Below are 23,368 nucleotides of genomic sequence, written 5' to 3' on the forward strand. Positions count from 1 at the left end.
TCTATGTCCCTACCATAGTCATATGTCTTTAATACAGTTTAAGGTGAATTTTCAGGGGGAAGCCAATTAACATAACTGCATGTTTTTTTGGAATGTGGAAGAAACCGGTGTACCCAGAGGAAACCCACACAAACACAGGGAGAACCTGAAAACTCAATGTAGATAATGTCCTGGCTGAGATACAAACCTTGGACCTAGCACTGCAAAGGCCAGAGTGCTAAACTCTAAACCACCGTACTGCCCATATAGTTGTGACAATAGATCCAGCACATTTCAGTTAAAGTTTTTTTACCATTGTTAGTATTTTGTGCTGCATACAGCAAGGTATACTTTCAATGATAATGATTTCAAAATATTGATTTATAATAAATGTGTTTGAACTGATGATTACCTAAGCCCACCTCCATGTCATTACAAGACACAGTAGTGATGTAAGAGCATAGCGATCAGTGAATCCACTTACATCACATTCACACCGTTATGTTTTGGTAACTTGTAAATGACACTCCAACACATCTTGTATTTAGCAATCCCTATATCATGTAAATGCACTACAGTTTATAGAAATGTATTTGCTCTTTGTTCAATATAATACTTTTTATTTAATACCTAATATAACACTAGAGAATGTGTGTGCGTGACCATGAGCAGACAGATGGAGAGCTATGTACTTATTTTTAACTATGCTGCCAATGTTAGAATCTAATTATTTGAAGCTATTTCTATTTCTACATGAGAAGCAAAGTCTTTAAAAAACTACTATTCTCCTTAAACGTATAACTTTCATTATTTGCAATTTGTATGTTGTAATTTGTAACATAGCTCAAACATATAGATGGAGTATCGTTATATTTAACAATTACTTTTTACATATCTGTAGTAGTAATCAAGTATGATGTATTCTATATTTAATGTATGTCTATGGGAATTTTTTGTATAGAAGAAGCTATTTAAAGAGACATCATTTGTCTCACTTGCCGGTCCGGTTCATAAAATTTCAGCACACATATGTTTACTTATCTAATCTTTTTCCAGATGATAAAATATTTTTTAAAAGTTTTTTTTCAGTTTACAAATATACACAAATAAATTGCAAGTGAGTCAGCCACTAACTCACTTGCAAGGGAAGCCAATGGAATAGGAACATGGTTGTGCTATTGGGCTGTATGTTCGTATATCTGTTGGAGGACTGATGGACATGAAACTTAGGATCACTGTGATTTATATTAAAAATTGAAAGAGATTACTCACTAATTAGCTAAACATGATTTAAAATCCAGATAGACCACAGGGATACTGGTGGCTGGCCGCCTTGCAATTGGACAGAATTATGTCCGGCTAAATAAGTATACCATTGCCGCCATAACCACCTCCTTCCTTGCAACAATTTTAAATAGGAGGGCTACTGGAAGTACAAACATCATACTTCTCCTCTCCTTCCTCCTGAAGAAGCGGATTTTTTCAGCGAAACGCGTCGCAAAGTAATTCAGACTTTAAACCATTTGGGGGTATTCTGTAAGGAGAGGTCATTTATATACACCCACAATTTTATTGTGGTTTATGTATTTGAAATGATGTTTATTTTTAATGTTTATTATTAATAAAACTTTGTTATTTTTGTAATATACTGATGATACTGGCTTTAGAAGTCCCGCTTAAAATTGATGTCTTTCATTGCATATCTTTTTCTATGAATGTTAGGGATGTGGCCTGTTCAAGATAAAGAAATGTATATAAGTGGATGTTTCTGTTAAACAATTCACAAATATAATTAAACATCAAAAAATAAAGATAAAATAATAACATATGTAAGTAAAACTGCAATTCAAGAACTGAAAAAGGGGAATAAGGAAATTAGACATTAGTCATTGAACAAAATGGGCAATATAGGCCAACATAATGGCCATCTGGATACCAATAAAAATATGTTAAACAAACCTCCAACATTAAAAATTTCCTGCTATTGGCAATAGTTTATTTCTGATTGCAATTTTTTCTGACCTTGATTTGGAATTTGAGCAATATGAGTTTTGATCCAATATTACAATACTTACCAACAATTGTACCTGACTCCTTTGCTGGTTAGCTAGCCAGAACAGACCCTTCACATTCACCTATCTCCCTAGTTAGCTAGCCCAGATTCAGTACTTGCAGCTCACTTTCTTGCTGGCTAGCCAGGTGCAAATGGTGGGTTCGAGGTAAACCAGAAAAAGGGACAGGTGCTGCATGTCTGGGGTTTGGTAAAACAGCAAGGAAGCCAGATACTTGTTCCAATGTCAGGCATCTTTCAAAAAGTTATAAGCAGTAAAACTGCTTAAAACTGCTTGCAAAAAACACTAAAGTGCAGTAAACCTAGCATATCCCCTCAGCAGCCTAATAGAGAAGGGGGTGGCAATGAGCACCTGTTTACTGTCAAATCTGAAAATGCTGCAGTGTGAGCACCGAGTGGCTGGCAAGATCTGCAGATCTGAGTCTACCCTTGTGCAGCAAATCCATTATTAATAATAATGGTGATAATAATAAGTGAATTTTTAGTGAGCCTGCAGCTTGTCAGTTCTTTTGGAAGAAACTTGAGTCGGAGAAAAATGCGAGCTAAAAAAAAACAAAAAAACAAAAAACAAAGTATTAACATCAGTCTAAATCTACTTAGCAGACCTGGACTGAGACTGAGCCTAAAGCAAAAAAGTATTGGAACACCTCGATTTGGAGAGTTTCCATAAGGAGATCTATACTGGTGCTATTAATTTACTTTTATATAGCGTGTTGTACATTTTAATGTGATTTGTATAAAAGCTGTTTTTAGACATTTTTTGAAAGAAAACTGTTCATTGTGGCCTATAAAGTCCCGTTAATTTTCTTTGGTTATCCAAAAGGAAATCTCTCCATTTTCTGTAGTTCAAAAATTCAGGATATGGCCAAGGTAAACCAAATATACAAACTAAATGACATCCAATAAAGTTTAGGTCAAGTTTAAGGTTTATACTTGATTGCATCCTGTTATTGTTATAGTAAAATTAAGAATTCAGATGTTTGACAATGCAAAAAGGCATCAGGAAAGAAGATTTTTTTATTTTGATTTGATTTAAAAAAAAAAGGATATTTTTAGATACAAAAAATACAAAAAACATACGTGATCAATAATTATATAATTGCCAATCGTGACATGCTTGCAATACGTCCATTCTTACTCCCCAAATATAGAACCAATTTGTACAAGATATCTTTTCTCTCATGGTATTCTTAGAACTAATATCATACCAGGCTTTTACCCTTTTGATAACCTCAATATGTTTCACAGTTCCTGTCACTGCTTTCTCTCTCAAGTGTTCCAATATGTAATCACTTTAATATAAACTTCATGTTTTGGCAAGTTTCTGCAATAAATATAAATATACTGACTGTCAATTGAAAAAAATCACTAATATTTACCTTGGCAGATCTGTCGATTCCTCCGGAAGTTATTTAGGTATTGTATCATTTAGGACACTGGGAAATAGAACTAGCGAACAAGGCACCATACAAGGAGGGACAAAAAAAAAGTAAATACATCTATGGAAACTAGCTTGCCAAAAAGGAAAGGGTCAAAAAGTTTGTAGTTCTTTCAGCAAAATCAGACACCTGCCTGCCCCTATAACACAGCTCAATAAAAAAACAATGTTTTCACTTGCCAAGGATTTTTTAAAAAATTGAGTGTATTTGAAGTATGCTGAATTCAGAATTGACATCAGTTTCATAAAAATTGGCTCTAGTTCTCGTGATACAGGAATCAGAATAGACGATTTTACCAACAACTAATGGTAACACAGCATATTATCAATCTTTATTTACACCGATGTTTGGCATTTTATATTTTAAATGTAGAATTATTTTTATGAAACTTTCATTTGCTTTCTTTTTATTCATACATTTTCTTTTTTTTTACAGAAATATAAGATCTTAAAGAAGAAGTTGTTTAAATGACCGTTGTTGAAGTTGTTGAAAATAAGTATTTTGCTACATTTGTGGTGAAGAAACATTACAGAATTTGTGAAACAAGCATATCTTGCATATTTTGGTACTAGGAAACCAAGATAAGTATTGGGGTCCCCTTTATGGTATGCAAAACTTGTGTAGAGTGTCTACATCAGTGGAAAAATGGAAAACTGAAATGTTTGAAATTTGGTGTACCTATGGCATGGTGAGAGCCCAAAAATCATCATAATGATTGTTATTTTTGTGCTGTGAATGTAAAAAGTTTCAGTCGTTACAAGAAAAACAAGTGGGAGTACCCTGGTTTGGAATCAGCAAGACGACCTGTGCCGCATGGTGCTGATGTTCCCATACCAGTGTTCAGTACACTCCCTGAAGTTCCTGTATCCAACATGGAGGATATACAGGGTTTGGAGTGTAATGCAGGAGTTAGCAGTGGAAGTGAATATGAAGGAAGTATTTAATCAAACCAGCAGTTCTCCCAAGAAGAGTTCAATGATTTAATACGCGACTTAAGTCTGTCATAATAGGCATCTGAACTTTTAGCATCCAAGCTAAACAAAAAGAACTGTCTGAGACTGGAAGTTAAAATAACGGTTTATAGGACAAGAGAGGTGACACTCCCACCATATTTCAATGAAGATGGAGACTTGGGCCCTGATTTAATAAAGTTCTCCAAGGCTGGAGAGAATACACTTTCATCGGTAAATCTGGGTGATCCAGCCAATTTGAAATGGATCTGTGTTGCACCTCAAAATTGTTTATAGATATTTATAGATATATGTGGATAGATATAAATGTATATATAATGAATGTGTATGGGTGCAGGAATGTTGTGTGTAAAGATGAAACCTGTTTTTCTTTGTACTGGCCATCTAGATCACCTAGGGGATGTCTTATTAGTGGTTATCAAGGAACCTCAACCAAGGAACAATAAACAAAACAGATAATAAACATACCAGTACACAAGATCAAGTTCCTATAACAAACGGGTTACCAGTAGGACCCTCAAGGGGTAATAAATCCATCAAGCCTGAGTTAGCAGAAGATAGGTGAATATTTGAACAGATGGGTTGGGGTGATGACCCAGCTGGACCTCTTGTTGACCCCTAAACTTAGATTCCAGCAAGAGATTCATATATCATCCAATAATTGGATTAACCAATCCCAATCTAGTGGGGTGTGTGTCAACCGTTGGTCATCGTACAGAACACACCCACTAACCAATCCAAGAGCCCCATGGATACCTAACGGGAATTAACTATATAAAAATGGGAACTAAGAGATTTGAGCTCTCTCCTCCTCCCTCCACTTGCTTGCTGGCTCTCTTGCTTGCTCTTTGTCTCCTGAGGGTCTCCTTAGGTAAGCTGGTATGCAGTCCTCTTCTGAAGGAACTAGGCTCCTGAGGTACCCATTAACCTCTTAGCAGGTAGCTATAAGATATTCCTGATTGTAGTCTTATGGGTGTCTATAGTATTACTTTTCCATTTTGTAATTACTGTATTGTGTACCAAGCATTATTAGATTATTACAGAGGTTTACTAGTAATTACCTTATGTCTATGTGCTGTATATATCATTGATTGAAGTTCCTATGTTTAGATATCAAACAATATTGCTGTGTACTTTGTTTCACCTTGTTTTCTTAATTAAACTGTTTGAGTGAGTAGCTATCATTTGTGCATGAACCTTCTTTTATTGAATATCGATATGCATTGATAGGGGATATAATTTCCATATTTATGCAGATAAATATTCCAAAAATCAACACTACCTATATTAATTTTGCCAGAAAAAATGCTAGATTGTATTGAATTTTTTACCCCTATTTATCCATATCACGAATAATGTTTCTGCTTCATTCTGTGCATCCCTACTGCTCCTGACTAAAATACTAATTAATCTTACAATCTAAAGGAATTTATTCACAGTTCAAATTATAATTATAACACATCACAGCATTTTAAGTCTAACTTGTGATATTGGTGCTGATGGCTAGGGTTGTTAAAAGGATAACAGTGACTAAACTACAGAGAAGTAAAGTGACATAAAGATAAAGTCTCCCGGAAAAGATGGAGGGGGCATACAACCCTAACTTTCCTAAACGCACCATTGAAATCCTTGCTTCAGCCTATTAAAATGTTGTGATGAGAAATTTAAACCAGAAATAGGACATCTGCTTTCCTGAATCATATATTCAGGCTAAAATCATCCCCAGACAATTGAATGGAAGAATAATTCCTGCTGAACATTTGAGATATACATATTTTTAACAGAATGGAAGAAAAAGTGTATCATCCATGGAATTCCAGTAATGACATTAATTGCGGCTGAAGAAAGCATATGATTAAAGGAATTAGAGAAATCCCTAAGAGTATATTCAAATTTTAGCCTTTCAGCATTATTGTAAAACTGGGAGATTTAATGATTGTTTTTCAAAGAAAAAAAGATTGAAAGAGTACAGTAAAGTTTTACACTAGGCAAAATAAGAAAAAGAGATAGATTTCAAGATTTCAATGATGTACGGAAGAGGTGATCTTTGATTTGTTATCATTAATATTTCTTTGATTTGATTTCCTATTATTTTTTCTGGGGGCTTAGTAATATTTAAACCAGGATACCTCCTATAAAATAAAGTTATATCACAGTGTGAATCGTTACTATTAGGCATATAGATATTATTAGAACACTGATAAGCAGATCATTATTAGTTTAGGCTAAGATTGGGGAAAGATCAAGCAGGTGAACAAAACAACTTTCTCAACTTTGCAGGTTTAAATGATAGGCTTTCGGCAAACATTTTAAAGGGCAGTATAAAGAGCTTTCTTGCAAACTTATTAGTCCTAGAGTTGTGCAAATGGCACAACAAAAAGATATGCACATACAATATCCATATACAATATGGCTTTCCTTTTATCTAGCCTTTTTTGTTGGGTCAGATCGCATATATATAGATTTAAAAAATATATATAAAATATATCTAAGTCTATGGAGCACATGCAGAGACAGGACATAATAGTGATCTAATAGGTTTAAAAAGTAGTCCAAGTTTTATTGTTTTCTCTTTGACATGTACTGGAGGTGTCTATTTCATTAATTTTTTTCACCACATTTTTTCATGACCAATTTTATAAAGATTTTGTTTGTGTGAGACTTTTCTGCCAGGATATTACATTTGAAGGCATATAAATGCCTTCCTTGATTGGAGAGGAATATTATGATGATAGTGCTTCTGGCTAGTGTAAGATTAAATTGACAGATGTCTCACTGGAGGACCAAGGACACTGTTATATCTTTTTTCTGGATATTAAACAGTATTTACAGAGAGTTAACATTGTAAAAAGTTGATTAAACAATCATTAAGATCACATTCAAACAAAGCATTGCAGCACTGGGACATGGGAAGAAGGGTTTCATATGATCTTGCATTCCTCTATATGCAGTTTTTTTTTATATGAAAGAGAGATTTTCCCAGGGCAGTGGTAAACTTTTTTTTTTTTTTTTAAATAAACTATAAACAAGGAAATACCACAAAATTATTTTTTTGTGCTTGAATGTGTGCTATATTCCAGTTAATTTTAGAAAAAAAGAAATGACTATTTGTAGTACATACTTTTATTGACAATATTATGCTATGACAATAATGTTATTATTTTATTCCTAGCAAGTTATAGTTATTAACTTTAGAGCTCTATAATACAAATATGTAGGAAAATTAAATGTGTTTACCAATCCTACCCATATTCCTGTATACAGTATATTTGAAAATAATATTTGTTAAAAAGTGTTATATATTAAACATTAGTGTTGGCATTTGAATTCGACCCAATATGGCTGTTCAAATTCGGATAGACCCGACCCAAAAAAAAAAAAAAACGAGATACGACGGCAAAAATTTGGATGAAAAAATGTGAGTAAAGTTAAAATTAATGTTAAATTAATTTATTGAGTGTTTGTGTTTATTTAACTAACTTTTTTTTACAGGTTATCCTACAATGGCATGATATCTCTTACTCTGTAACACACTTTCCAGCACAGTAATATTCTGATACATTTGTTATATTTTTCTCTTATCCACTGCTAGAAAAATGTAACAAATGTATCATATTACTGTGCTGGAAAGTGTGTTACAGAGTAGGAGATACCTCTAGTGCAGGGCATCTTCTCAATGATTGCAGCCATGGCAATCCAGAGTGTGCAATCCCCGGGGCACTACAGGTGAATTAACCTGTAGTGCCCTGGAATCGTAGTGGAACTGCAGAGTTCATTGGGAACTTTGCGTTCACAGCTGTGACTGCAGGCAATCCCCGGGCACTAAAGGTTGAATGGGGACAAGTTTCCCCATTCGTCACATCTAGAGCCCTGTGTTCTTGGATAGAGAAACTCTATCCAAGAACACATACCACTAGTACAGTGCGGCAACAGAAATCAGGATCACTATTTCAGTCCTGTAGTATGTGTTCCTGGATAGAGAAACCTTATCCAAGAACACATACAACTAGTAAAGGGCTACAAAGAGCAATCTGATTGCTCTTGCAGCCCTTATTGGTCCCTAAAAACAACCCAAATTCTCCCACCATTGACTTCAATGGTGTTTGAATTCGGCATTCGATCACCCGAACAATATCTCACTATTCGATGGAATAGCTGTTGAATCGAATAGTGAGATATTCGACCAACACTATTAAACATACTAAAATGCAGCAGACCAAGTCTGCTATCCTTCTCCTTTGAATGAGATTACAGGCATTTAAAGGCATTTTAAAGCAATCCTAAAAATACTTTTAAAAACCTATGATGCATTAATGGGTATTTGTAAGAATTTTAGGTTTTCTAAAGAAGGCTGTTAAAAACCAATAAGAAAATTATTGGTTAATGAAACTGTTTATAAACACTTTTATATTTTCATATAAACGTCTGTTGAATGCCCCTATTGATTTAAATCCCAACGTTTTTAGGCAGTTATAGGAGGTTATAAGCATTTACAAGCAGTTCAAAAATTTGAAACACAGCAAGGAGAGTTTTTTTTATTGCTCGAAATCGTGGCACCCACAAACTCCCTGGAGTGGACTGGCCCATTAGAATAATGGGGATTTCATATGTATGCATTTGCACACTGGGGAAACAGCACATGTAGATGTAGCCTAAACTTTTGGTCTGTCTATAACAATAAAAAATAAATTTCCTAAATAAATCTAAAAAAGAAAAGCGATAAATGTTCTGAAAAAAAGTTAAAATGTAATTAGAGACATTTTGTTCAATAAATCAACAAGTTTAGAAACATTATAATTTTTACTGCTTTCCAAGTTTTTTTTTTCTATAATACCATCTGGGATTTTTAGAACCACACACTTGCGGACATTTATTTCTTTTGAATTGACTTATTTTTCTCTTTTTTGTGTCTTCTCTTCTGCATCAGCCTATTTACTCAAAGGCCACCATAATTTTCTCCTTTCTGCCAATCTTTTTCAAACGCATGTTTACCTATTATCCCAAAAGGCCAACCTTACTCTTCTCTTCCCTATGTGCAATCAAATATTTTTTTTCCTTTTCCTACAACCCATGCCCATTAATCTTTCTTAACACTTTCATGTCCTCCTGTTCTTGATTAGCTCATGGTCTGCCCACACCAGAACTTAGTTTAATCAGGTTGTCCTTATATTCGACCCGAATAATTGAATTCGGCTGTTTGAATTCGGATAGACCCGACCCGAAAAACACGGGATTCGACGCTAAAAATTTGGGGTAAAAAATCTGGTAATTTTAAAGTAATTTATTGAATGTTTGTGTTTTTTTAACTAACTTTTTTTACAGGTTTTCTCAAAATTACATTGTGAGTCCTCCTGTCATTGCAAGATCTTCGGGCACTATAGGTGATGAACGGGGACTTGTCTCCGTTCATCACCTGTAGTGCCCAGAGATTGTAGTGGAACTGCAAAGGTAATCTGCAGTTCAGCTCCATTGTGACGTCAAGTGGGAAACAGAACTGCAGAGCTCTGCAGTTCTACTACAATGTCCGGGCACTACAGGTGATGAATAGGGACTTGTCCCCATTCATCACCTGTAGTGCCCTGTATTCTTGGATAAAGAAATTCTATTCAAGAATACATAGTAGTAGCACAGCGCGGCAACAGCAATCGGTGCTGCAGAGCTGCACTATGTGTTCTTGGATAGAGAAACTCTCTCCAACAATACATACAACTAGTAAAGGGCTGCAAGAGCAATCTGATTGCTCTTGCAGCCCTTAAAAGACCCGAAAAATAATATTTTGACTTCAATGGTTTTTCGAATTCGGCTTTTGAACACCCGGAGAATTTCTCACTTTTCGATCGAATAGCTGTCGATTCGAATAGTGAGATAATTGACCAACATTAGTAACATGTAATCCCTCTTCTTCTCCATCACCTACAATAATCAGCTTCCAGCATCTTTTTTTCAGATTCCACTAATTCAGTGCCATGATAACTTTAGCTCTCTCCCCGTGCTATCACAAAATAGTATGAATCCAAATAGTATGTTGTATTTGCCAGAAATGCATAACAGTAGTTCATCACTGACACTATGAAATGTATAAATGGCTTCTAGTGAAAATTAGGTTTAAAGTAGCCAATAAAGCATGGAAAAAAATCTTCAGCTATAAACAGCTATCTCTAATGAACAGTGATTACCTCTCTATTATAGCCGTGAAGAAAGACTAAAGTACACAGTATTACAAGGTAAACTGTGTACAAAAATATTTATATACTGATAACGTTTTTTTTTTTTTAGTTGATGGTTTAGAGAAATCTGTTAGTACTGAAATTATTAAGTGGCAGCAATGAAGCTGAAGTTGCATTTTAGGTTCACTATATTGCAGACAAATAGTGCAGACAAACTATAATAAATGGAAAGACTGCATATTATATACATATAAAGGTTTAATTTTAACCAAATTTGTTTTGGCCCAATTGTGCATTTAAATAAAATGTTCACTTTTAAGCTGCTCTTTTTATATTGTACCTAAAACTGTAGAAAGTTTAAGAGATATCATTTATGAAGGATTTGCACTGATCAGCTCAATATTTATTTCATGCTTTATACATCCTTTTTTATACATTCCAGTATTGTGTATGTTTTTATAGGCATTATGTTCTTATGTCTAACTCTGATTTGTTACATTTACATGAACAGTTACCAATGCTTTTATCATGGCCCTGTTGCTTACCTTTGCATTTTTTAATATTATCCTTAAATTTGTCTGTCATCTAGTTCATGGAAAGTAAAGAAGTTGTATCTGTATGACTATATTGTATGATTTCTAAACTGTTTTTCTGTAAATATCTGCTAAGATCTAGAGTGATGCTTGAGTACTTTGGTGTATGTTGCACAAAATTTGCACAAAATTTGCACAAAAGAAACCAATTACGACCCCTCTTGATCTTTCAGAATGTAAAAAGGCCAGAGTTCCATTGTGGGAAATGTTTGGAGAATATTCTCACATTAGATTCAATCACTTCCTGTAAGATTGTGATGTCACCCCTGAGGCATGCAACTCATGTAATATTTAGTGATGTTTGGTAGTTCAGTTGAGTCCCTTCACATTGTAGGAGCTCAATTTAGTTGGTGTCACAGACATTTCTACCTTGGAAGAAGCACATAAACAATATTACACTCACATAATAAAGAATAACCCTATTGCATATAAGAATAGCTTTTGAACCAATCAAAAACTCCTATATGGCACCAGAACCTAGCCAGGGAAGCCAAGTGTGGCAAAAGAAAATAGTTAATTAAACCAGAGAATAGGAGACATATTAAAGCAAACATTGAACACTCTGAAAACAGGCTATCCTGTAAAACTCAATCTTGGCAACAGGAGGCCATCAGATTGAGTGTTCCCCCTTTTTTCCATTAGCCTTGGTGAAATCCTCTAAACGGGTAAATTGATCAGATAGAGGACAGTGAAATGAGATCCTACAAACATTCTCAGAGGCCAGCTGAGGAAGAAGAAATAGAAGTGACAGATTCTTCCAGGAGCATTGCTCAAGAGTAGCCAGAGGGAAATCCAGATCTTGCCATCCAGGTAGAGCAGGTTTCTGTAGATCCAGGTCTTCTGGGAATCATAGAGAATCTCATCTTTGTGGACAGTCAAACAGAAAGGAAATCCCCAGTGATGTGAGATACCAGCCTCTCGCACCAGTGCCAATAGATGGCCTAGTGCCCTGTGTCTGTCCAAGGTAGCTTTGGCTAGAACCAAAAAATAGAAATGGCCACCCTATCAAAATCAATGCTAGAAGATTATTTAGGCTTTTCCAGCAGGACCTCTTTATCTGTAAATTACTACAGTTGGCAGATTACATCTCATGGTGAATCCGGAGGAGCGGCTCTAGGCACCCTGTGTAAACAGTGAAACTAGAGGGAAGATGTAGAGGAGAGACCCAAGATTATACTGAGGACACCCCAGATAGTGTCTTCCAGTTGATCCGCTCATTGCCTCTGGTAGTCCACAGATCCATAGGTTGTTTCTCTGTTCTCTATTCTCCATGTCCTCAAGTTTGTAAAGCATAGGGACTGTTGTAGGACTCTTGTTCTCTGATGGCCTTCTCATGAAAATCAAGGCAAGAGTTTACGAGAGAGATTGTAATGTTAGATATTGGTTCATGTCCATAAACATGGATGTCAGGCCTTCTTTAGTAAGAAGGGCCCACACATAGTCAGAGATGAACCCAGGAGTCCTTAATTTTGGCTCAGATGAGGCTGGAGAGGAAGGCTGCATGTCGTGGTGACAGGGATTGTGAGTAGAGGAGCTCTGTGAGGCTGTAACAAGAGGGTGCAGTGCACCCTAGTCCCCAGGATCTGGTTTCAGGAGTGAGGAAGGGCCTGATAGATCTGGTTTGCGTAGGTTTGGCCTGTCTGGATATATCTTACTTCCTGAGCATATTACTCAGTAGTACTCATAGTACTCAAAGGAGATGGTGCACAGTGCTCACTCTATATATGTTCGTATATGTAGTCCCCAGGTTAAGGACATCCAACATACGGACGGCTCCTAGATACAAACTGGGCTTCCCTGCTCATTCTGTGTAGGACGGACGCTTGACGAGGGGTGGTTCGCATGACTTACAGAAGAAATCTTTTTCTAAACACAGCTGAGGTTGTGGGTGGCGTTAGGGGACTGAGCTCTTTCTGCAGCCTCCTGTAACCTTTTATTGACCAAGACAAACTCTGCAGTTGTTTCTTTTTGCATATCAAAGCACAGCTTGCTCTAGAAGTTAATAAATCCATAAAGTTTTTTTTTTTTTTTGCTTAGTTTGTGATTAGCCCATAGTGAGGATTTTATACAGTAACTGACACCACACTGCCTAATAATAGGTTGAGACAAACATCTGTCCCAATGGAATTTATTAAAATAATGTACCTGTTCCGACTTACACACATATACAACTTTGTACAAACCTATGTCGTATGTAACCCGGGAACTACCTGTATAACTAGTTTATGCTTCCACAATATGCCAAAATGAAAGTTCCACACTTAGATTTATTTATGTATGCCACTCAATTAAGGAGCAGCATGTGAGGAACATATTTAGTAAAGGAGTACACAATCTAAATGCAGAAAGATAAAAGTTGTCACTCGAAGGTAAAAAATTCAGTTAACGTGAATATGCGAATTATATTTTTTTAGTCATCCAATCCTTTTATTCAATTTAATAAATGTACCAATGTATTAGGCAATCTAAATTAACACAGTTTCTCATTTTAACAATGCTAAGAATGCATATACTCCTACTACTTGAGAAAATCAGTCTCACTTTTGTTCTGTCTAATAAAGCTAAACAAAAAGTATCTGTAAAATGCTTGTTTAGAGGGATGAAAAAAAGTACAATTTTTAGTTTATATCGGAACTATCTAGAAAACCATTTTAGAAAGCCCGGATCTATTTTAGACAAAGGGGTATGGAGTCAACACCCTGGACAAGATAAAAGTGATCTGTGAAAGGAAATGAGCATATTTAAGTGTTATAATTCTGGTCAGTGCCTATGGATCGATGCTTGCTTGATCAAATTGTTACCAAATGGACATACTCAATGATCTAATGTAGATTGGGCCACTACAGGGGTTGTACATTTACTAAGCTGCATCTGTAAAACATTCTACATAGGCAAAAACCAAGCAGTAACTATGCTAGAGAATTTATGAACAAATTTATGGCATATAAACAGATAAACTTATTACACCTGTCAGTAGACATGTGGGTTTATGTCACAATTGTGATGCAAGTGTGATAAAATTTTAAACTTTGAATAGTTTTACCCTGACTTAAGCAAAGGTTATTAGGAAAAAATCATTCTTTAAGAACAAATTCCTAAATTTGTTTACAGGCGACAGAATAAACAGACTTAACGAGGCTCTAACCTGTACATCTTTCTTATAACATTACTCCCTCCCCAACTTCGGTTTAACATTGGTTAAGCAATGAAAATCACTGTACTGTGTAATTGTCTCTTTTAGTAGAAGCGTGTTTTCCTGACCATTCTGTAATTACAAACTTTTGAAAAGAAAAACAAAACACACCGCCTGTCGGCTTAGACCGGGTTCGTTGTGATGATCTGAGCTGACCGTGGATGGATGGGGAGGACAGGAGAAGACTGCCCTTCCCTCTTTTTACCATTTGCATTAGATGGACTCATGGAACACGAGAACAGCCTGGACAGCCATCTTATAATAAATGGGCCTTCCTAGGTTGTTTTATTGCCGCTTGAAGCTCTAGCAGATACCAGCTAAATGCGCTGCCAACGCTCTACTGAGATTGAAAGCGACTGTATCCTCCCACCAACAGTTTTAGACTGTATGCTGTTTCGGACAACTTCCTTCTCAATACTGGGTAAGTTATTCACCCCAATATATACCTTTTGTACTGTAAATTTATAAAAAATATATATAAAATTGTCACTAAAATATTACCAACATCTTTTCATCCGTTATTTTTCATTAAGTTTACCCTCTTGCACTTTCCCAATCTTTCCAAAAAGTGGTGTTGTTCACCAAGTACTCCTTTGTAGGATAAAGAGATGGCACAAAATACAATCTTTTTTTAACATTACATTAATTTCATTATACTCACATGTACTCCAACGTCACTAGAACTCCAACAGAGCACCAATTAGAAGTGATAGTGTGGAATATTTGTATCTTGGATGTGCAGAGAAATACAGCCGTTTAGAAGGTAAAGGTTGTCCAACCTGGCACTAACAAGATGAAGCCAATACAGTGGACAATGCTTTTATACCGATACACAATGTATGTTCAGAAAAAACTGCTGTGTTTGAAAGAATTATTCACCTAGTAACATGTTTCCATAATTTCACTGGTGTTGCATACAAATAAAATAATGTAATCCTGAATTATTCTACTTGTGAAGCAGAAAATAAATCTACTGAAAAAGTGTTTGTATACATATAATATATGCCTTGTATGAGCGGAAAACGGTCCTTATCTCACCCATACCTTATGCATAATATGTGATTTATTACTGAACAATGGGGACAAAATTAGGAAAATAATGTAACAGAAAGGACAAAATAAAGCTTGTCTATGAAGGGAGTTCATAGTGAGAAAATATGTGTTTAATTAAAAAATAGTATTTTATTTACGTAAATGGGTTAAAAAAATGTTTTTTGTAACGAAATGAACACTAATTAAATTTGCCTAATAGTGTAAAAATAAATAACTTACCATCTCCAACAAACTGCAGAAGTGCTAAATCAATAGGTCGTTTCCACCGAGAACCTTTTTGGAGGGCAATTCCATAACCTGTTGTGGCAAAAATATAGCCACTGCCTATTGTTACAAGCTTGCAACCCTCATCCCTTCCCGCCATGTAATTCAACACTGCTGCATCATAGATAAAGGCATCCAACTTTCTGTAAAGAAAAAACAATAGATAAGACAGAATTTAAAATATGTTTTCATTACTTTTATACGGAGTAAAGCAAATAATGTTGTATGCGGGCAGGTCGAAGGGTGGCTCAGTGTTTATCACTCTGGCTTTAGAAGTTCTAGGTCCCAGGTACGAATCTCGGCCAGTACTCTATCTGCATGGAGTTTGCAGGTTCTCCCCATGTTTGCGTGGGTTTCCTCTGGGTTCTCCGGTTTCCTCCCACATCCCGAAAAACATGCAGTTAGGTTAATTGGCTTCCCCCAAAAATTGACCTTAGTCTGTATTAAAGACATGACTATGGTAGGAGCTATATAAATACTATGTAATAATAAAAAAGTAATATTAGCAATGTTCCAGGTTTGCTGAATCACCCAGCTTCACTGGTGAAAGTATATTCTCTCTAGCCTTGGATAGCTTTAATAAATCAGGGCCTTAATACCTATCATGACATTTATTTCCTGTTAACAGTTTAAGATTTTACAATTGTTCACCACCTACTTCTTAAGAACTTTAATCCTCAACTCCTCATGTAGATCCAGGACTGGATCCAATGACTACTATGAATGGACCTGAGTGATCCAGCAAACCTTAAATGAATCTGCTCAAGATTGAAAACATCAATATCAACTATTAGCAAATACATTTTAAGAAATCCATTCCAGATTTTCTGCATCACCCAGGTTCACCAATGATAGTTTTAATAAATCAGGCCCATGGTTTCTACTGAAATTTAGGAAAATGTAAAAAGTAAATGTAACAGTCTGACATCATTTGTTTTTTTATTAAGTTGAGTGTCATATGCTCACTCGATTGCTCGCACCAGCTAAAACCAAAGATGAACTGAAATGAGCCCATGAAACATATTCTGAGCACTAGTTTGCTTTTATACTATTTGTAATCATTTATTAACAAGATTGCTATTGGGAATTTATCCTGTTCTATTTTAGGTTCAGTTGCAAAATTACAACTAATCTGCTACTACCCAGGGGGAAGTGGCCTAATGTGCTGCATGATCAGATATGTGTGATCACTAATGTGTGGCATGATCAGATGTGTGTGATCACTAATGTGTTGCATGATCGGATGTGTGTGATCACTAATTTGTTGCATGATCAGATGTGTGTGATCACTAATGTGTTGCATGATTGGATGTGTGTGATCACATTGTACCCAGTATTTACGAGGGATCCTGAACATCACCTTGCACACCGCTGATGAGCCAAAATGAGCAGATGTTGCTGCTTTAAAAGCCCCCTTTAGTATTTCTACATATATTATAAAAGTCAAATTTCTCCCAAAGTTTACATTTTTTTAGAGAATTAAATTGAACTATTCTATGTTGATCCCTAGTATACACCATCATTTCCTCTATGAACACAGTACTGAAAATTCATATCTCCAATTGAAAACATGTGAACATTTCCCCCTTAAGGTAACTGAAGCATGATCCAATGGTATTTTGGTTATGAGCGCTGGACCTGCCACTTGCATGGGCCATGCAGAATCTGCACTACTAAATGTTCACTATTGTGTGTTAAAAGAAGCACCACACTGGAAACAGAATATAATCTATATAGACACATCATAAAGTTTGTTTGCAGTACCATACAATCATGTTTTAAAATCAATTAAATGGTTCTACTGTCCACCTTCCTAAATCCTAAATGTAAAGGTACAACCTAACAAAATGAAGAAGATTTGCTCAAGAAAACAATAAGAGTTACACAAGGAGTTATTGTGCTGTCTATTAGACCTCTAGACAAATTAAGTAATGTTATTGGATGGTTCTATGTCCATTTCACATTTTTAAGGTATGGTGGCAATAGAAATGGTGGAATAACTGCAATTTTATTTTAATATCACTACTACAGCCCATAGAAGTTTTAACACAAATAAATTATATGTTAGCAATTTATATATCAAGAATATATCAAGAAGGCAGATTGCAGAATAGTGGTATATATACATTGATGCATATGTTATTTGGATTTAAAGTAATCAAAGCTTTTCAAGTTGTAATCTAATATAATCAACAAAACAAATGTCTTTGCAATATATATATTAAATAAATATGCTGTATTATTATATGTAGTAGAAGTTACATGGCTGTGCATGCATCTTTAAGCATTACATATATTGGTGAGTGGTAATGTATATTGATCACAATCTCCTCTGTTCTGTAGAGCGTATTAGAATCAAACTGAGATAAAGGTTTTAGCTGTAAATGATTCTATCTGAAAAGACTGCAGTGCTGAGGGCAGAGTGCCAATGTAGTACTGCAGTGTATTATAGTATGCAAGCAATTAGTATGTGCAGGCCTGTACATATAACATCTATTTTTTCCAAATATTACCAATATTTTTAATTTATCTTTCAACGTGTCAATTATATTTATAGATTTGTCTGATTCTCTCAAATCGATTACAATTCCACAGAGAGCATTTTCTAACTCATAAATTAAGTTTCCTACACTGCTAAGAATAATCATAGTAATAGATGCAATTTAGCTCTACCATTTCTTAAACCTGAAGTCTATATACAGAATAAATAGAATTTGAACATGACTTGACCTTTATACTTAATGAGGATAACAATATATTTTAAAATATTTATGTAACTTTTGTGCTATGTTTAACTACATGAGAACTCATCCTACCTTGTTCCTTTTTGCCCTTTTTTCGTGATATATGAGAGCTTTACCATTAGACACACATTCCATGAAAAACATTACAGTGCAATACTTTGCTTTTTGCTCAATGCAATTCAGGTAATGTTTTTTTATTTAGTGCTCCTAAATCTCTTTGCTGAGCTAAGGCAAATATTCTTTGAAGAAAAGAAGACAAGAAAAGCTGGGGTTTGAAGGCAGATAACCTAAATTGTATTCTGAGTACATTATATTATCATTCATATAACATACAGCTGTATATAAAAGATCTCTAGGGGGGGAGTATTTGGGACTAGTGTTCCAGACAGTAATGATCCCTGAAGAAGAACACTTTAAAATCATCAGAGGTATGGTGTAGTGTCCCGACCCGTTTCACCTATATTGGCTTCTTCACGGGATTTGTAAGCCGCGCAGAGTAAAGTTAGGCATGTGTTCTATTACAAAACATTGTTGGTGGGATCAATGCGAGGGATAAAAACAACAAGCTTGTAAGCTCAGAGTGATAATGTAAGGAAGCGCCTGGTGGTGGTGCTGTGGCATGCCACCACCAAGTCCCCTGAAGAAGCCAATGTAGGCAAAACGTGTCGGGATGCCACACCATAGTTCAGATGATTGTAAAGTCTTCTTTTTCAGGGATTATTACTGTCTAGAATGCCAATCCCAAATACTGCCCCTTACAGCTCCACTGAGGGGACAGGACTTTGATATACTATTGTCTATGTCATTCATATGTATTGAATGTATGCTATATGAATGATATCATAACTTACTCAGAATGCAATTTAAGTTATCTGCCTTAAAACCCCAGCTTTTCTTGTCTTTTTTTCTCCAATATATTTCATATAGGGGTAGGCACAAAAAACAACTTTGAAAATACCCAAGGATTGGTGATCTTCAACTTATCCTCCTCTGCCAAATATTCTTTGAATCTCACATAACCTGCCCAGGAGATTTTTTTTCAGTGAATTCCCAATGGGGACACTGCTAACGTAAATAATTGTGGGGTTCTCATTGAATGGTGTTTGTCAGGGTAGTACAGCACTAACAACACCCAGTCATTGGGAATACTGCAAACTATGTTCAACTGGGTCCCGATCAGTTGCTAATATATATAGAAGCCCATTGCTTCTGTAGGATGATGGTTGTGGTACTGCTATGTAGCAACTGGGTGGGAGTTCTGGGCTGGATGCATTCTCGTGTAGTTGTTAGGGGAGAAATTGCTTAGTAAAGTATGATTCAGAAAGAAATTTGCAAGGTAAACAACTCATTGATATCATGGCAATGGCTTTACCTTTGGTGCTTGAGATAATTTAAAGTAGTTTATAAGTTCTTCAAGCTAAAAACGAGCAAGTTAGGCAAACTCTCTAACAGAGGTTTGGGTAGCACTAAAACCTCAACTTCTAATCCTAAACCTACTCTATCCAAACCTACAAATAAATATTTTGCTTTGAAATACATTTTAATTTTAATTTAGGTATCAGACAGAAAGCCTGTGGGTGAAAATCGGGTATGTTTTGTGTTAGTATGCCGAGGTTGCATGTAAAAAGTGAGACAGAAAAGAACAAAAAAAACTCAAGATGATTTAGAATGCGTTTGAACAACTTCAGTCCTAAAGGGCCACAAACTGTCCAGCAATATTTAGTATATATATATTCTCACAGGATCTGAGAAATTGTAGCCTTTCAGGGTAATCTATTTATTTTTTTCTCAACCCCATGTTGTTATTTTATTATGCAAGATATTAATTATGTTACCTTTTTACTTTAAATGCATGTATTGAACCAGAAGTTGGTTGATTGAGTTGGTTGATTTGATTGAAATCAAAATTATAAATATAAAACATTTTTCAAATCATCAAAAACAGGAAATGGGACTTTAAGTACAAATAATAAAATATTGTACACTTAAAAATAATAAAATACAACAAAAACAACTACAACACTTCTGTGACCATAATATTAAAATCATATTACTCAACAAATTATGTGTTCCTCTACATTTTCACAAAAATTGCTAAGACAAGAGAAACAGCATTTTTTTATACAACAGACAAAACTTTCATTTTAATAATGCAACAAAACAACAAAGTATAAATGACATAAAATATAATCAATGATAAAACCCAAACTCACATATTGCATCATTACTGTCCATTTGTGGTATGCCAACAGGCTTGGGATCTAATAACTCATAAGGGGGCTTTCTTGTGAAAGGCTGGGAGATAGACACAACTTGTATGTGTTAATTTAGTATAACAGATATGATTCAGGTACTCAAGCTTTGCTGAACAGGGCTGTGGTATATGGTAGGACTATGTACAAGTTCGGGGCTGTGATGTGTGATAGAGCTGTCTAAATCTTATACCAAAACAAAACTTTTCGGAGGTAAAGCAGGCCCTACATTGTTTCTGGTGCAGTATTAGTGTATTACAACTCCTCAATACCAGGCACAGTTTTCTTGGATTTCATTGCGGCAAATCTGGTGATTCCAAGGACATCTGAACAGTATAGCCAATACTCCAGTTCACTTAGAAAACACCAGATGGTAAATATGTGTGTTCAGTTGAATGTCTTTAAATTAACTAGATTAAACCAACTTTAAAAAATCTGCACACTGTAGGAATTTGTGTTATCATGTATGTATTTTAAACTTCCATTTCACATGATTTCCAAAAGATCACTTCAGTAATGCTGTGTTAACTTTTTACAATATAGAAACCTAATGAGTAATTTAAAAAGCCTGTGCAAAATTTATGGAGTATAAAACAATTAACTTCATGGGATTAACTTTTCCCCCCTCTGTTCACCAGAACAAAAGCATTATGTGATTTTTTACAGTAAGAAAGAAAATAAAAAATTGCTTGCAATTGCAGAGCCTTCACAAAAACTGCTGATGTGATTGCCAGGACAATAAAACCTGCCAACAAATCAGGCCAGGTTCACTGAGAATGGTAGCAAAGCAAATTAACCAATATACCTCTGTGATTGTTACATTAGCCCAAGAACCTACAGTCTGCAGTATAGATAAAAAAAAACCCACATTGAAAAACGACAAGAAAAGCATGACAATTTTTGTTGAAAAATACATTATCTGTCATAGGTACAGAAGTTGTAGGAGCATAGGAAATAGATTAGGTGTAATACATTCTACTTCTAATTCCACAGGGATAAGAAAACTGCAAAGAAAGACAGATATATAATTTACATACATGCCCACACAATATATACAATGTGGCACCACTCGTGTGGTCTATATTTTACAGTATCCTTCCAGCTTACATAGCTGTACATAGCAGGGGATTGCAATCAGGGGTGATCAGAATAAAAATAAAGTTGGAGGTGGATTGAATCTGGTTGGATCAGTTGAGAAATGAAATCAGATTTAGAAATTCCAGGTCAGATAATTTTTTATGAAAAATCAATGCAAAATTTTTTTAACCAATTTTAGTAGTCTTGGATAGCATGAAGGCAATCTGACTCCATTTTGTGTTGTGTTCCCATCTACAATAGGAAAAATATTTTTTCTTGTATAACAGGGACAAATTGCTAAACTGATGACACGTGTCACCTCCTAGTATCATACCTGACAATTCCTCTACCAGTAGTTCTTGCTCTTTCTCTTCATTGCCTTTCTGTAACCCACCTTCCTCTACCTCCTGCTCTGGTGGACACTCGCCATAAAATCCGCACTCCCCAATAACCATGATTTCAAGGCAAACAATGGCTGTCTTGTATGTTTTCAACTTAAATAAACATTCTTACTGTAGATTGTTTGGGAATGGCCTTATACCCTTCCAGATTGGTGAGTGGCAACATAGTTCATTTGTTGATAACTTTACATATCAGCATTGTTTTTAACACATAGCTAATGCTCCAGATCAGACAACTGCCACGAGTTCTGCTTTTAAAGATGTGGCCCCACTTGATTCATTTATCAGGTGCATTTGACTGGCAGCACCTGGCTGCTACTTAATCTTCCTTTCTATAGAAGTGGTAATGGTGTACCTTATTTTTCACACACTGCTGCAGTTTGACTTTGGTAAATAAATAATAACTTGATGTACTATATATATGTGTTGTTGTCCATCTCAGCTTGCATTTGTATTGTATTTATCTTTAGCTTGTATTTATCTAACTTTAAACCTTGCTATGATAGTCTATGTTAAGTCTTGATGAGCTTTAATAAATCAGGCCACATGCGTCTAGTTTGTCCCAAATATTTACAAGGTGTTTTGCATTGGTCACATAACCTCTTACTTGCTGCTTTCACATAAAAAGTTCTGTGGGAAGAAAAAAGTTCAGCTTGAAAGTCATTTCTGGTAATCTGCTTTTGTCACCTCTCAAGCAATCCTGATCAGGGTTTAATACAGTGACTATGGTGGTCTGTGCAGGTATGCTAAACATCCACAGTCTCATGTTTTTTAAAGCCACACTTAATACAGGATTAGAACACCGCTGCTGTGGGGGAGTGCTGTTATTCTATATCATGAAACTCCATTGAGAGTTCGCCTGCAGTCATAGCTGATGGGAGGCACTGGAGGAGGCACTCGCGTGCCTCCTCCAATCAGCTGTGACGGCAAAGTTCCCATGGTCACTGGGCAGTACTAATCAGCCCGGTGACCATGAAAACTGAACTGCAGATGAACTTTCAATGGAGAAACTCCATTGAGAGTTCATCTGCAGTTTCACTGCGATCCCCGGGCACTAGAGGGCTATTAACCTCCACTGCCCCAGGATCGCAGTGGTATCTCAGGGCTGCAATCTTTCATGGGAATCCTGTGGGAGTCCTGTGTGCGATCCCTGGAACTAGAGTT

General features: G+C 35.7%; 1 protein-coding gene across 1 annotated transcript in view; it reads right to left on the bottom strand.

Annotated features, from left to right (window-relative positions):
- Positions 1–23,368, bottom strand: part of GRIN2A (glutamate ionotropic receptor NMDA type subunit 2A) — a 374,628-nt gene that overhangs the window by 7,977 nt on the left and 343,283 nt on the right. The window contains exon 12 of the mRNA XM_072418914.1: positions 15,686–15,873. Within this exon, the coding sequence (XP_072275015.1) occupies positions 15,686–15,873 (188 nt within the window). The remainder of the gene's footprint in view (positions 1–15,685; positions 15,874–23,368) is intronic.

Source organism: Pyxicephalus adspersus, chromosome 7 (assembly GCF_032062135.1).
Source record: "Pyxicephalus adspersus chromosome 7, UCB_Pads_2.0, whole genome shotgun sequence".
Lineage (NCBI taxonomy): Eukaryota > Metazoa > Chordata > Amphibia > Anura > Pyxicephalidae > Pyxicephalus > Pyxicephalus adspersus.